Genomic DNA, 16,128 nt, shown 5'->3' with positions numbered 1-16,128 from the left:
CAGGAGATAGTTCCATATCAAATGTGCCGGGGTGATTTATTGTACTATACCCAGAAACTAAGCCACCAAAAAGATATGTATGGCTAAAAACATCCGCAACGTCTCTAATCAATTTACTTAGTGATGGACAAGGTGATAAGCAGTTAACTGAAAACTTTACATGACAGCCATTTTGTATGTTACTTCATAAGTCAAGATATATTTGAACAAAACAGTGGTTCAAAAATAATTTTGCTGTGTATGCCCTGACTTGGTTACAAGAATGTGCATAAGGGATCATCTAATAAAACAACCAAACTGACCACAAAATCAGAATGTCGTCTACTCCTGCAAAATCTTCACAGTAGACAGACTGTGGGCATCCAGGAGTGACTTCATCACAGCAAGCCGCTATCTTGAAATGTAAAATATTACATTGCATGGTTTGTGTTGTAATATAAGCAACAGTATGGTAAAAATGTATGGTACATGTTCCCAAACCATTTTGCAAAACTGCACTGGCATGCACCGACTTGAGGCTATTCTCAAAGCAGCGCATTGCTGTTCGAGTACTGTACTCACATTTTTCTTCAAGTGAGGGAGGTGTAAAGTCTTGAAATCGAGCAGAATCTCAAATGACAGAAGTAAATATTTTAGTCCAAACATAGTTAATCATGAATATTTTATAGTGTGACTGGATAGGTAAAAAAATCTACTCACCAAGTGGCAGGAAGAGGACCAACATATATATAAAAAAAATATGCTAGCTTCAGGAGCCAGTGGCTCCTCCTCCTGGTAGAAGGTTGAAGGGGAAGGAAGAGGGGTGAAGGAAAAGGACTAGCGGGGTTTAGGAAAAGGGCTAGCGTTCAGAAAAGTCGCCCAAGACCCCGGATCAGGGGAGACTTACCAAATGGGACGAGCGAAAGACTTCTCATACCATCCAGTAAGCTTCCACTGAACTGGGGTTCTAAGTGACTTTTCCAAACTTTGGCTCTTTTTCTAATCCTCTCTAGTCCTTTCCTTCACCCCTCTTACTTCTCCTTCAATCCTTCTAGCAGAGCCACTGGTTCCAAAAGCTTTCATATGTAACATCATGTTTTGTGTGTTTCCTCCTGCTGACACTTCGTGAGTAAATTTCTTTTTATCCAACCAGTTAGTTCTATTCTCAAAACTTATTTTTGCTGAAGATTTTATAGAATTTTTCGTGTTTCATGCTTTGGAAGTTGGCTATAAGTTGTTTTGTTCTACAGGCATGACATTCTTGTCATCGTCATTAAAATCGCAAAAAATTCCTCAAATTATATTACAATATATACAGGGTGTTTCAAACCTTTTGGATCAAATTGAAATGGGACAGGGGGCCCACAGCCGATCATATTTAGATAGAGAACGAGTAGTCAAGAAGACATATTTACTCTGTTATGGACATACAGTGTGCACCACATAACAGCAGTTTAGCTCATAGTGTTTGTTTGAAGTGCCAACCACCAGTCTCAATTCATGCATGGTAATGGCGTACCAAGTTCTGCTGCACTCTCTCAAAGATCTGTGGTACCTGTTGTACCAGGAGACAGGCAGCTTGGACCCTAGCAAGCAGCTCTTCATCTGTTTCTACAGGGGTTATCATACACCAGTGTCTTGACATAACTCCAGTGGAAAATGTCCAGAGTGTGAGATCCGTGATCATGCTGGCCATGGGACAGCGCCACCTCTTTCAATCTAATGAGGAGGCTAAGTGTTGTTCAGGCACTCACAGACATTAACATCAAAGTGAGCTGGTGCATCATAGTGTTGTAACCACATCTTTTTGTGGACAGCAAAGAGTACAGTCTCAAACAACTATAGCAGCATTTCTTGCAGGAACACCAGATAATGTGGACCAGTTAAACGAGGCAGCACCAGGTAAGGTCTTAGTATGTGATCTTGAACAATGAGTGTGCATTTGTTGACAGAGAATCATTGCTGGTGGTCACCATTGTGGCTTGCATGAGGATTGTCGTTATTCCTGACGTGACTCTTACAGCTGTTGAGAACACCATCACAGGTGAATGAGGCCTCATCTGTGAACAATAAAAACTATACGAAGTTCAGCACTGCAACACCTCGGAGCATAATCCATTGACAGAAGTGAATGTGGGGTTCAAAATCTGTCCAAAGTGTTAGCAAATGATCTTTTGGATAGGGCTGTAATACCTCTTCCATCAGTACTCTCCACACTATCCTTCAAAGTGTGCATTTCAGAGGCAAGTTGACGGGTGCTTCTTACTGTGCTGGGTGGTTGACAACACTATTCGACACTGTCTCTTTAAAAGGAACCTTGGGCAGCTCTGTGGTGTGAACAGTCCCATCTGTTGGTATCCATGAAGATAAACTTTTTCTAATCATTATGATTCCTATTCGAAAGCAATTCCTGTACATATCTGCTGCTGTATGGGCACTACATCCTGCCGAACCGTACATTAAATCAGTGTCTGCCACTTCTCGTGATGAATAATTTTCCATCTTAGACTAGGTGTCGTGCACTGTATACTGTAACACACCTCACCATGGACACATCACGAGTTGTCTGATGCAGCTGACACCAGGAATAGTGGTGTGCTTGTGGCACAGTTTAACACGCCAAAAAACATGCGGCCATTGCATGGCACACATGCTTTAAACTAAGTTGTGTACAGTATGTCTGTCTGGTGGTCAGAGGTGTAAAGCTGCTTAAAACCCACTTATTGTTTCAGTGTGCAGTAGACACCCGGGATCTCTGTAAGAGTACAGCAGAATTGCATGTGACATTGCAGTACCTGAATTAAGATCGGTGGTCATCGCTTCGAACAATTTCTATGAGTTATGATGTTGTTGTTTTTGTTGTTGTTATGCTGTGTATCTTGCGTATGTCCATAATTCAGTGAATATGTGTTTCTACCCATTGGTTCCCTATCAGTATATAGATTGTGGACCCAGTATCACATGTCTCAATTTGCCCCAAAAGGTTTGAGGTGCTCTGTATGTAATTAAAGGAATGTTGCCGAGTATGGACATTTGTATTTCCTGCAAGAAAGCAGGGATCACAAATACTCGCACAATCTGCTTATGAAGAATTAAATTATTTGTTTCAGTGATCTGGCATACATCTGGTCTGTGGTGTTCCAATGTCCCTTATTGGTTCAATTTATACATAGTTTATACTGTAATGCCCTGTGAATCACTTCAGATATGATAAAAGTAATAGTTTGATGCTCCAGAAGAAAGGATCTGCACGGGAAGCAGTGGTGACATTTTCAATATTTCTGTATATATATTTTTAATAAAAGTACTCACCAAGAAGTTGCGTGTTTCTATTCTCTTAAGTGAAATCAATGACGGTTGTCATTCAATTGAAAGCAGTGGCTGCATTAATGAGAAATCAGATTTAGTGTGTCCTATATGCAAAGTGCTATCTACTCTTAAAAAGGGTGACATAAATGCCCCCCCTCTCTCCCTCTCACTCCTCTGCCCACTCACCCCTCCGACTCCACTGCCCCCTCACCCCTCCTCTGCCTTGGAAACTAAACCAGCATCAGATGTTTCCAGTTCCCAATAAAGATTAGAGTTATAGGATATCTGTGCTCACAAATAATAATTGTCTTTGTACTATATTTCACTTACAAAGTGTAAGCTGAGCAGAACAGTCTGTCAATTGCATCTGTCAGTTCATTGCATGTAATGAATTAAAATACATTAGGAATGTGGTCTTGCAGCAATGAAATAAATAACTCGGCATTGAGGAAACACCTGGATATGAAGTCACACATTTTCTGATTGGTGAAGGCAAGGTATTGGGATGGAAGAGGTAATCAATAGAATAGCTGACTGGAATGCTTTCACCTCCACTGCCGCTATTGAATCTCCGTTGCACAGCAACATCGATGAGGTGATCCACACCATCACTGCTACCATTGTTGCTGCAGCTGAATTGGCAATTCCTTGTTCCTCAGGTTGGTCCCGGTGGGAGTCACTGCCTTTGTGGTCACTGGAAATCGCAGCGGCCATTAGAAACCATAGGCAGGCCCTCTGGCATCAAATGCGCCACCCGTCCCAGGAGAACCTCATTGCCTTCAAATGGTTCTATGCCCAGGTCAACCTATTCATCAAACATCAGAAGCAGAAGTGTTGGGAACGTTACCTCTACACCGTTGGAGAACCTCTGTTTCCCAGGTTTGGACCAAACTCGAACGATTTTGAGGCTATCAGACCCAGTGCAGGTGTACCTGGAATTTCTACACATGGAGCTGTATCTGCCAATCCAGATGTAATCGCAGAGTATCTCGCAAAGCATTATGCTCACACCTCTGCATCAGATGATTACCACTCTGCCTTTCGTAGTCTCAAACAGTGGGTGGAACGACACGACCTATCATTTGCTCTGTGCCACCCTGAGCCATGTAATTCTTCCTTCAGTGAATGGGAATTTCTCAGTGCCCTTTCTGACTGTCCTGACACATCCCCTGGCCCATACCGCATCCATTCGCAAATGCTTAAACATCTGTCAACGGATTACAAGCACCTTCTCCTTTCCATCTTCAACTGCATCTGGAGCAATGGCGAATTCCATTTGCAGTGATGGGAAAGTATCATCATTCCAGTGCTAAAGTCCGGTAAGAACATGCTAGATGTGGATAGCTATCGTACTATCAGCCTCACCAACATTCTGTGCAAGCTGCTTGAACTTATGGTGGCCGACGGTTGTGTTGGCTCCTTGAGTCTCGGTGCCTTCTGACTCCATCCCAGGGAAGTTTTCGCCAAGGGCACTTCACTATCGACAACTTGGTCCACCTGAAGTTTGCCATTCAATCGGCCTTTTCCCCAGTGATGACACCTTATTCCTGTTTCTTTTGACCTCACGAAGAGGTAAAACACCTTTTAGTGATACCATCTCCTCACTACTCTGTGTGAGTGGGGTCTCCAGGGCCCACCCCCAATTTTTGTATGGAACTTCTTGTCACTCTGCACTTTCAGATTTCGTGCCAGTGTGCCCCACAGTGCACCCCATGAACAAGACAATAGGGTCCTGGAGGGCTCTGTCCAGAGTGTACCACTCTATTTAACTGCTGTTGTCAATGGCCTTGCATTAGCATTAGGGTCCTCTGTAGCTTCCCTCCTATATGCTGATGATTTTTGTATTTCGTTCTGCTCCTCTTCTATTGATGTGGCTGAATGCCGGCTGCAGAGAGCCATATGGAATGTGCAGTTGTGGGCCCTCACTCCTGGCTTTCAGTTTTTGGCAGCCATGACTTCCGTTGTGCACTTCTGTCATCTTCGTACTGTCCACCCCCATCCAAAACGTTTCCTCATGACCAACCACTTGATGTAGTGAAGACTAACTGCTTTTTGGGACTGGTCTTATATGCTTGCTTGACTTGGCTTCCCCATCTCCATCAGCTTAAGGACAAGTGTTGGCAGCATCTTATTATTATTCGATGCCTGAACACACTGACGGGGTGCTGATCATGCTACACTGCCGCAGCTGTACAAAGCCCTCATACAGCCCCGTATTGACTATGGAAGCTTGGTGTATGCTTCAGGATTGTGCTGCATCTGCTGGACCCTATACACCACTGTGGAGTTTGGCTCACGATGGGAGCTTTCTGAATGAGTCCAGTGAAAAGCCTCCTTGAACCTGGCGTTCCTCCATTGTTACTCCGGCGGCAACTGCTGCTTGCAAGTTACACCACCCACATTCATAATTTGCCTCACAATCCAAATTACCATCTCCTTTTCCCTAATACAGTGATCCATCTCCCACAATGGCGGCCCAGAACTGGGAATCACCTTGTTGTCTGTGTCTGGTCGCTTCTTACTGAACTCGACGCTTTGCATCTACCACCTTTCTCTTTTTTCTGGGACAACTTAGTTCATCTCCAGTGTCCATGCCTCGACCACAGCTTCGTCTGGACTTGTTGCAAGGGTCAAAGAGCTCAGTTCTGCCTGAGGCCTTCCGCCGACAATTTGTCTCTCCTCTCGGCAAGTTTCAGGGCTCAGAAATAGTCTATACCGACGGATCAATGTTGGACAGTCTTGTTGGCTTCACTTACGCTCGTGTTGGACACACTGAACAGCGCTCCTTTTTGGATGGTTGCAGTGTTTCCACTGCAGAGTTGGTAGCCATCTATCGTGTTCTTCAGCATATCCGCTCATTTGCCGGTGAGTCCATCAGTTTCCAGCAACTTTACAATGGATGTCAGAAATGTGTTCTAGCCAGTGGTGATTACTTTGAAGGTCAGTAAAGGTATTTTGTGTGTAACACTTTTTCGCTTTATTTTCTGAGACCATCCACTGAACTTTAGAGACACACCCTATACAATACAGTGCAGTTATAGCATGTAAAAAATGCAGTTGTAAGAATGTATTTTAAATTTCAGTGTATCGACTGTGGTGTAATTTTTCTTTGATTTTGAGAAACTTGTGATATATATAGTTTACTGCAGATTAGTCAAATAAAAATATAATTTTAGCTTATCAACTTCAAAAATGTGTCAATTGATAAACCATTTTAATAATACAAAAAGGTGTACCATCAAAGTAGTCCACCCATAACAAATAACGAGTAGATACCTGTAAAAATTAGTTCTTGTGGCACCAAAAAGGCAGTATGACAGTTGATCTGTATCCATGAGATTAAACAATAAATAATTTTCTTGTGTCACATTTATTCTGTATTTTGGATTTTTTAAAATATTTTCTATAAAACTAAAAATGGTTGCTATATCATACGTATTTACTATCTGTTTTTCAGAAACAAGGCGATTGCAGACTACCTCTGTAGCAATGGCTATATGGATGCTCTTGAAGCATTCAAGAAAGAAGCGGACATGCCAGGAGAGGTGGAGAGGAAGTATGGGGGCCTACTTGAGAAGAAGTGGACATCAGTTATCAGGTTACAGAAAAAGGTTATGGAACTTGAATCAAAACTGTCGGAAGCTGAAAAAGAATTTATTGAAGGAGCTCCTACGAGGGGGAAACGATCGCCCACAGAGTGGATTCCACGGCCACCTGAAAAATTTTGCCTGACGGGCCATCGAAGCCCTATCACAAGGGTAACAATTTCTTTCTTGCCAAAATCTTTGTTGTACATATGATTAAAAATACAAAAATCTAAGATATTATTGGAAGAAAATTTAAATCTGTTTGAATAACAGAAATATACACTATGTGATCAAAAGTATCTGGACACCCCCAAAACCGTAAGTTTCTTATATTAGGTGCATTATGATGCCAGGTACTCCATATCAGCGACCTCAGTAGTCATTACACATCATGAGAGAGCAGAATGGTGCGCTCTGCAGAACGCACGGACTTCAAACGTGGTAAGGTGATTCGGGTTTTCCACACTCCAATGTGATAGTGAAGTGGAAACGTGAAGGGACATGTACAGCTCAAAAACGTACAGGCCGACCTCATCTGTTGACTGACAGAGGCCACCGGCAGTTAAACAGGGTCATAATGTGTAATAGGCAGACATCTATCCAGACCACCACACAGAATTACAAACTGCGTCAGGACCCACTGCAAGTGCTATAACAGTTAGGCGGGAGGTGAGAAAACTTGGATTTCATGGTCGAGCGACTTCTCATAAGCCACACATCATGCCAGTAAATGCCAAACAATGCCTCTCTTGGTGTAAGGAGTGTAAACATGGGATGATTGAACACTGGAAAAACGTTTTGTTGAGTGATGAATCACTGCACACAGTGTGGCTATCCAGTGGCAAGGCGTGGGTGTGGCGAATGCCCGTGAACATCATCTGCCAGCATGTGTAGTGCCGACAGTAAAATTCGGAGGCGGTGGTGTGATGGTGTGGTCGTGTTTTTCATGGAGGGTGATTGCACCCCTTGTTGTTTTGCATGGCACTATCACAGCATAGGCCTACATTGATGTTTTAAGCACTTCTTGCTTCCCACTGTTGAAGAGCAATTTGGAGAAAGTGATTGCATCTTTCAACATGATGTTTATAATGCACGGCCTGTGACGGTGTGGTTACACGACAATAATATGCCTATAATGGACTGGCCTGCGCAGAGTCCTGACCTGAATCCTATAGAACACCTTTGGGACGTTTTGGAACACCGACATTGTGACAAGTCTCACTGACCGACATCGATACCTCTCCTCATGCAGCACTCCGTGAAGAATGGGCGGCCATTCCCCAAGAAACCATCCAGAACCTGATTGAACATATGCCTGCGAGAGTGGAAGCTGTCATCAAGGCTAAGAGTGGGCCAACACCAAATTGAATTTCAGCATTACCGATGGATGGCACCACGAACTTGTAAGTCATTTTCAGGCGGGTGTCTGGATGCTTTTGATCACATAGTGTATTATTATTATTATTAAGTTTGTTAGACTTGTTACTTAATATTTCATGTTTCATCTAAACTTTTTAAAACAAAGTTTATTTTGCTTGAAAACAAGAAAGTTGCAATTTTATTGACCCCTTTATCATTTTGCAATAGGTTGATACAATGAATTAAGTCAAAGGGAAGAAGAAGAAGAAGAAGAAGAAGATAGAAAGGATAGGAATGAATTCAGAACTAGAGACAGAAAGCTTTACATTCCTTCATTACTACTCTTTGGAGGGAGGTGAAAGTGTCCTCTTCACCTGGAACTGTGAATGCTTTTCTTTCCTATCGGTGTTTGTGTATTTTCTTTTCAAGTTAGTAAAAATATGCTAATGACTTAGTAGGCACCTTCAGTCACAAAATGTGCCTTCATTTTACAATTTTTCACATGTACATTTCTTTTTCGGCTTCTTTCATCTTCTTTGGCTATACTTTCACAGTCACAGCTAATTGCACCATAACCATAATGACATTGTTCAGTAAGACACTAATACAGGTGGTGTAGTCAAAATGTAGATTACAATTACCTGATGGAAAGAGTCAAAACTTTCAAAATGTCTAGTTCGTTGTTAATTAAATATTGTGGCTATTACTGTTGTTAGTTTGTTTCATGCTGAAGTTTTACACACTGACATTAAGCCTTGATGATACAAGCATGGAGATAACCACCACATTAATTTGTGCCCAGTGTTCATCCCATTATTCAGTTCAGTTCGGCGTATTTGCATTCCCTGAAGGGGTTGGCCGTTATATATTGCTGTGTGTTTTTTTGTATGATCAGTGCTACCTTCCCAACAACATTAATTGCATAGTATGTCCTTAGTTTCTTGTGATATGTAATTATATTACAGAGCAAATGATTAATCACTGTAAAGCATTCTTTCTACATCTACATACTCCGCAAGCCACCCAACGGTGTGTGGTGGAGGGCACTTTACGTGCTACTGTCATTACCTCCCTTTTCTTTTCCAGTCGCGTATGGTTCGCGGGAAGAACGACTGTCTGAAAGCCTCCGTGCGCGCTCTAATCTCTCTAATTTTACATTCGTGATCTCCTCCGGAGGTATAAGTAGGGCGAAGCAATATATTCGATACCTCATCCCGAAACGCACCCTCTCGAAACCTGGCGAGCAAGCTACACCGCGATGCAGAGCGCCTCTCTTGCAGAGTCTGCCACTTGAGTTTGCTAAACATCTCTGTAACGCTATCACGGTTACCAAATAACCCTGTGACGAAACACGCCACTCTTCTTTGGATCTTCTCTATCTCCTCCGTCAACCCGATCTGGTACGGATCCCACACTGATGAGCAATACTCAAGTATAGGTCGAACAAGTGTTTTGTAAGCCACCTCCTTTGTTGATGGACCACATTTTCTAAGGACTCTCCCAATGAACCTCAACCTGGTACCCGTCTTACCAACAATTAATTTTATGTGATCATTCCACTTCAAATCGTTCCGCACGCATACTCCCAGATATTTTACAGAAGTAACTGCTACCAGTATTTGTTCCGCTATCATATAATCATTCAATAAAGGATCCTTCTTTCTATGTACTCGCAATACATTACATTTATTTATGTTAAGGGTTAGTTGCCACTCCCTGCACCAAGTGCCTATCCACTGCAGATCTTCCTGCATTTCGCTACAATTTTCTAATGCTGCATCTTCTCTGTATACTATAGCATCATCCACGAAAAGCCACATGGAACTTCCGACACTATCTACTAGGACATTTATATATATTGTGAAAAGCAATGGTCCCATAACACTCCCCTGTGGCACGCCAAAGGTTACCTTAACGTCTGTAGACGTCTCTCCATTGATAACAACATGCTGTGTTCTGTTTGCTAAAAACTCTTCAATCCAGCCACACAGCTGGTCTGATATTCCGTAGGCTCTTACTTTGTTTGTCAGGTGACAGTGCAGAACTGTATCGAACGCCTTCCGGAAGTCAAGGAAAATAGCATCTACCTGGGAGCCTGTATCTAATATTTTCTGTGTCTCATGAACAAATAAAGCGAGTTGGGTCTCACACGATCGCTGTTTCTGGAATCCATGTTGATTCCTACAGAGTAGATTCTGGGTTTCCAAAAACGACATGATACGCGAGCGAAAAACATGTTCTAAAATTCTACAACAGATCGACGTCAGAGATATAGGTCTATAGTTTTGCGCATCTGCTCGACGACACTTCTTGAAGACTGGGACTATCTGTGCTCTTTTCCAATCATTTGGAACCTTACGTTCCTCTAGAGACTTGCGGTACACGGCTGTAAGAAGGGGGGCAAGTTCTTTCGCGTACTCTGTGTAGAATCGAATTGGTATCCCGTCAGGTCCAGTGAACTTTCCTCTGTTGAGTGATTCCAGTTGCTTTTCTATTCCTTGGACACCTATTTCGATGTCAGCCATTTTTTCGTTTGTGCGAGGATTTAGAGAAGGAACTGCAGTGCGGTCTTCCTCTGTGAAACAGCTTTGGAAAAAGGTGTTTAGTATTTCAGCTTTACGCGTGTCATCCTCTGTTTCAATGCCATCATCATCCCGGAGTGTCTGGATATGCTGTTTCGAGCCACTTACTGATTTAACGTAAGACCAGAACTTCCTAGGATTTTCTGTCAACTCGGTACATAGAATTTTACTTTCGAATTCACTGAACGCTTCACGCATAGCCCTCCTTACACTAACTTTGACATCGTTTAGCTTCTGTTTGTCTGAGAGGTTTTGGCTGCGTTTAAACTTGCAGTTTGCTTTCGCAGTAGTTTCCTAACTTTGTTGTTGAACCACGGTGGGTTTTTCCCATCCCTCACCGTTTTACTCAGCACGTACCGGTCTGAAACGCATTTTACGAATGCCTTGAACTTTTTCCATGAACACTCAACATTGTCTGTGTCGGAACAGAAATTTTTGTTTTGATCTGTTAGGTAGTCTGAAATCTGCCTTCTATTACTCTTGCTAAACAGATAAACCTTCCTCCCTTTTTTTATATTCCTATTAACTTCCATATTCAGGGATGCTGCAACGGCCTTGTGATCACTGATTCCCTGTTCTGCACTTACAGAGTCGAAAAGTTCGGGTCTGTTTGTTATCAGTAGGTCCAAGATGTTACCTCCACGAGTTGGTTCTCTGTTTAATTGCTCGAGGTAATTTTCGGATAGTGCACTCAGTATAATGTCACTCGATGCTCTGTCCCTACCACCCATCCTAAACATCTGAGAGTCCCATTCTATATCTGGTAAATTGAAATCTCTACCTAAGACTATAACATGCTGAGAAAATTTGTGTGAAATGTATTCCAAATTTTCTCTCAGTTGTTCTGCCACTAATGCTGCTGAGTCGGGAGGTCGGTATAAGGAGCCAACTATTAACCTAGCTCGGTTGTGGAGTGTAACCTCCACCCATAATAATTCACAGGAACTATCCACTTCTACTTCACTACAGGATAAACTACTAGTAACAGCAACAAACACGCCACCACCGGTTGCATACAATCTATCCTTTCTAAACACCGTCTGTGCCTTTGTAAAAATTTTGGCAGAATTTATTTCTGGCTTCAGCCAGCTTTCTGTACCTATAACGATTTCAGCTTCGGTGCTTTCTATCAGCGCTTGAAGTTCCGGTACTTTACCAATGCAGCTTCAACAGTTTACAATTGCAATACCGATTGCTGCTTGGTCCCCGCATGTCCTGACTTTGCCCTGCACCCTTTGAGGCTGTTGCCCTTTCTGTACTTGCCCGAGGCCATCTAACCTAAAAAACCGCCCAGTCCATGCCACACAACCCCTGCTACCCGTGTAGCCGCTTGCTGCATGTAGTGGACTCCTGACCTATCCAGCGGAACCCGAAACCCCACCACCCTATGGCGCAAGTCGAGGAATCTGCAGCCCACACGGTCGCAGGACTGTCTCAGCCTCTGATTCAGACCCTCCGCTCGGCTCTGTACCAAAGATCCGCAGTCAGTCCTGTCGACGATGCTGCAGATGGTGAGCTCTGCTTTCATCCCGCTAGCGAGACTGGCAGTCTTCACCAAATCAGATAGCCGCTGGAAGCCAGAGAGGATTTCCTCTGATCCATAGCGACACACATCGTTGGTGCCAACATGAGCGACCACCTGCAGGTGGGTGCACCCTGTACCCTTCATGGCATCCGGAAGGACCCTTTCCACATCTGGAATGACTCCCCCCGGTATGCACATGGAGTGCACATTGGTTTTCTTCCCCTCTCTTGCTGCCATATCCCTAAGGGACCCCATTATGCGCCTGACGTTGGAGCTCCCAACTACCAGTAAGCCCATCCTCTGCGACCACCCGGATCTTGCAGACTGAGGGTAACCTCTGGAACAGGACAAGCAGCCATGTCCGGCCGAAGATCAGTATCAGCCTGAGACAGAGCCTGAAACTAGTTCGTCAGACAAACTGGAGAGGCTTTCTGTTCAGCCCTCCGGAATGTCTTTCGCCCCCTGCCACACCTCGAGACAACCTCCCACTCTACCACAGGTGAGGGATCAGCCTCAATGTGGGCAGTATCCCGGGCAACCACAGTCGTAGTCCGATCGGGGGATGCGTGGGACTAGCTGGCCGTCCCCGACAAACCCCCATCTGGACACCCACAGTGATGCCCATTGGCAACAGCCTCAAGCTGTGTGACCGAAGCCAACACTGCCTGAAGCTGGGAGCGAAGGGATGCCAACTCAGCCTGCATCCAAACACAGCAGTTGCAGTCCCTATCCATGCTAAAAACTGTTATGCAAAGAACGTCTGAACTAATCTACAGACAGCACAAACAATTCGACACAAAATTTAAACAGTTATTCAAATACTATAATACGCCCGAAATTTATGAATTAAACAATGCTAGTACCAAAAACACGCAAAGAAATTAAGAATTAAACTATGTAACAAATAAGTGAGCTAAGAGTATACGACTTGCTGCTGCAGCTGCTTATTCAACGGCGGCAGGGAGCACACTCATTTGGAAGCATAATTTTCTATCTATATTGTCATATATGTAATATACCAAAATTTGATTTCGGGTATCAGGATCATGTTCTTCCTTTAGAGGATGGATGAAATTAGAAAAAAGGAACCTGTCCTGTTCTGCGGTCTTACTATATGATTTCTGATTTTCCTTGTGCATAAGCTGCAATCTGTTGTATGTTCGTTTTTCAAGAATACACTTACTTTACTGCAATTTGTTACATTTGCAAATTTTAAGGACTTGTGCCAAAGAGTTAACTGTGTTGAATAGACATACATGAAATGAACCAAATGTGCCAAAAGCACCCACAAAATAGAGCTCTAAAAATGATAAGATTTTTATTTTTGCAGGTAGTTTTTCATCCTGTTTTCAGCCTGATGGTGAGTGCAAGTGAAGATGCAACCATTAAAGTGTGGGACTTCGAGACAGGTGAATACGAGAAGTCTTTGAAAGGGCATACAGATTGTGTGCAAGACATTGCATTTGACCAGACAGGAAAAATGTTAGGTAAGTACTAAAAGCTCCATCCGAATTGAAAGTTTTCATGTATAGATAAATATCCGTGTTAAAGATGAATGCTGCCGTAGTTTCAGCTGGCAAGTAATACACAAAGCTATTTCATTGTGATAATTTCCTCCTGTCTTAATACTCTTTGGTAGTTTGTTGCTTCAATCATTCCATATGTTACCATGTAATTAATTGTGGATGCTGCAACACATCCTTTTCTGCTGTATTTATTATTATGTTCTTCACAATATACTACATTGTTCCACTTTATTTTTAGCATATATTTTTAATTACCCTTGATCCAGAGTGAATTCAGTTCTGACTCCCATTTCAATTAATAAGTTGTAGTGGGACTTTGAATTTCGCCGTGCTACACTCGTTCCCTCAGATAAAAAATATCCCATCGCAGCGGTATGAGCGCTCGATGGCAGAGAAAATACTAAAATTGTAACCTTTTTTTTGTTTTCTATCCGTTTCTTGTTTGTCTCTTGATAGCCGACGCTTAATGCAGACGTGATCTGATTAAGACGAAAAAACTAATTAATGTGTAGACATATTGTGGAAGTTGTTATGAATTTTGGAGGAGGGAAGCAACTTAAAATAAATTGCATTTAATATCAAGACGGTTTTTGTATACATTAGAAATTCCTGGACAATGAAACTTTTGCAAGATTTCGGGGCAGACTTTTCACGCAGAAATGAAGTAGGAGATTTTTGAAGACCTGGACGCCGCACGAAAGAAGACACTTAACCTGGTAAAGGATGAACTCTTATCTACACCATTTCCCCCTGTCAGTTACATTTTGTTAGTCTCTGTTCTTTTTCAATAATTTTTACAGTGGAAATTGGTTTAACTTTTGCTCAAAAATGCCACAAGGACCACCCCAACAATAGCTTTTCTGTAATACGAAGTCCGATCTGCATTTATTTCTTTCTTTCCCTTTTTTCCCATTCATAATATTAGCAATGGGAAGAAATTACTGGAATTGGTGTACCATCATTAGCAACTTTTCCAGAAAATATTTGCTCACTTGTCAATTGGATTTAATCTCAGGATCTTCAGCAGACATTTGTATGGTGATTTGTCTGATATTTCACCATCACAGGTGCTGGCATTCTGAAAGATTCATCCTCCATTGCTGGGTAGCTGACTGCAGCCAAGCTCATCATTCGAGTTTGTACGTATTCTTCGCATTAATGTCTGTGGGAGCTGTTTCTGTCATTATTGCTGTAGCTTTTCCATTGTTAGTTAAAATGGTCATTCATTGCCAGGATCTGTTAAACTTGAGGCTTTCTTAGTATGAGCCATGACTGGTGTATCCATCAATACCAATATCACCAAACATAAATGGTAATGCAGGTTGGAACAGGTGGAGAAACCAGCTACGGTAGAGCACCTGCTTTGTGACCCAACCACACTATTTTTCACAGTAGAGGAGATATAACAACCATTTGTTTATGGAAGCCATTGCAATTCATAAACATGAGACTAGTTTTAATGAGAAAGAAAAAAGCCTCAAGCTAAACTGACTTGGGTTCCCATGTTGCAACGAACAACTGTTTAAAGTGACACTCGAGGAGATAGAGCGATAATGACCAGAAAATGCCCACTGCAGACATTAATGTGGAGCGTGCATATAAGCTCCAGCCATGGGCTCGACTCTAGTACTCTACAAGACTGGCAGAAATGTGGCAATGTCTAACAGTTCCATACATACTACAGCAGAATGCTTTTGCTGTACAAGAGAACTGTTTATTGGTCAAAAATGGCTCGTTGCATGCTGCTAGAGCCAGGATTACTGTCATCTTTTAGGCTGAAGCCATCAACACAACTAACTACATCTGAAATCACTGCTCAACTAAAGGACTATGTGGTGGAACCCAGTTTGAGAAGTGGCTGAAGAGGGAACCTGACCTATCTCATCTTCGTGTATTCAGTCTGAAGGTTGTCACCCTGGACAGATTGCCAGGCCAAGGAAAGCTCGATCCTAATGGGCGAACAAGGAATTTTTGTAGGCTCTTCTGACCATTCAAAAGCCATCGTGTCTGGATTCCAAGAACTCGCAGGATTAACAAGTCAGGAAATTTGAAGTTCCTTGATCGTAACAGTTTTGAGCCCAGACAGACTTACGTGGACTTAAATTTTTTTGCTATATTGTTTGTGGAAATAAATGGTCAAAAAGCACTATTAAAAATTTTAATTAAAAATGTTTGGCTGCATAAAATAATTGATTTTTGTTTTAAAAGGTGACCAGTTTTGATCTGTGTGGGATAATCTTCCGACCAATTACTCCAAGGTT

General features: G+C 42.5%; 1 protein-coding gene across 1 annotated transcript in view; it reads left to right on the top strand.

Annotated features, from left to right (window-relative positions):
- LOC124716054 (lissencephaly-1 homolog) overlaps positions 1 to 16,128 on the top strand; it is a 174,917-nt gene that overhangs the window by 139,452 nt on the left and 19,337 nt on the right. Inside the window, exons 3-4 of the mRNA XM_047243141.1 lie at positions 6,746 to 7,046; positions 13,672 to 13,828. Coding sequence (XP_047099097.1) covers positions 6,746 to 7,046; positions 13,672 to 13,828 — 458 coding nt within the window. The remainder of the gene's footprint in view (positions 1 to 6,745; positions 7,047 to 13,671; positions 13,829 to 16,128) is intronic.

This window comes from Schistocerca piceifrons, chromosome 1 (assembly GCF_021461385.2).
Source record: "Schistocerca piceifrons isolate TAMUIC-IGC-003096 chromosome 1, iqSchPice1.1, whole genome shotgun sequence".
Lineage (NCBI taxonomy): Eukaryota > Metazoa > Arthropoda > Insecta > Orthoptera > Acrididae > Schistocerca > Schistocerca piceifrons.
This window is presented reverse-complemented; position numbering and strand designations above follow the sequence as displayed.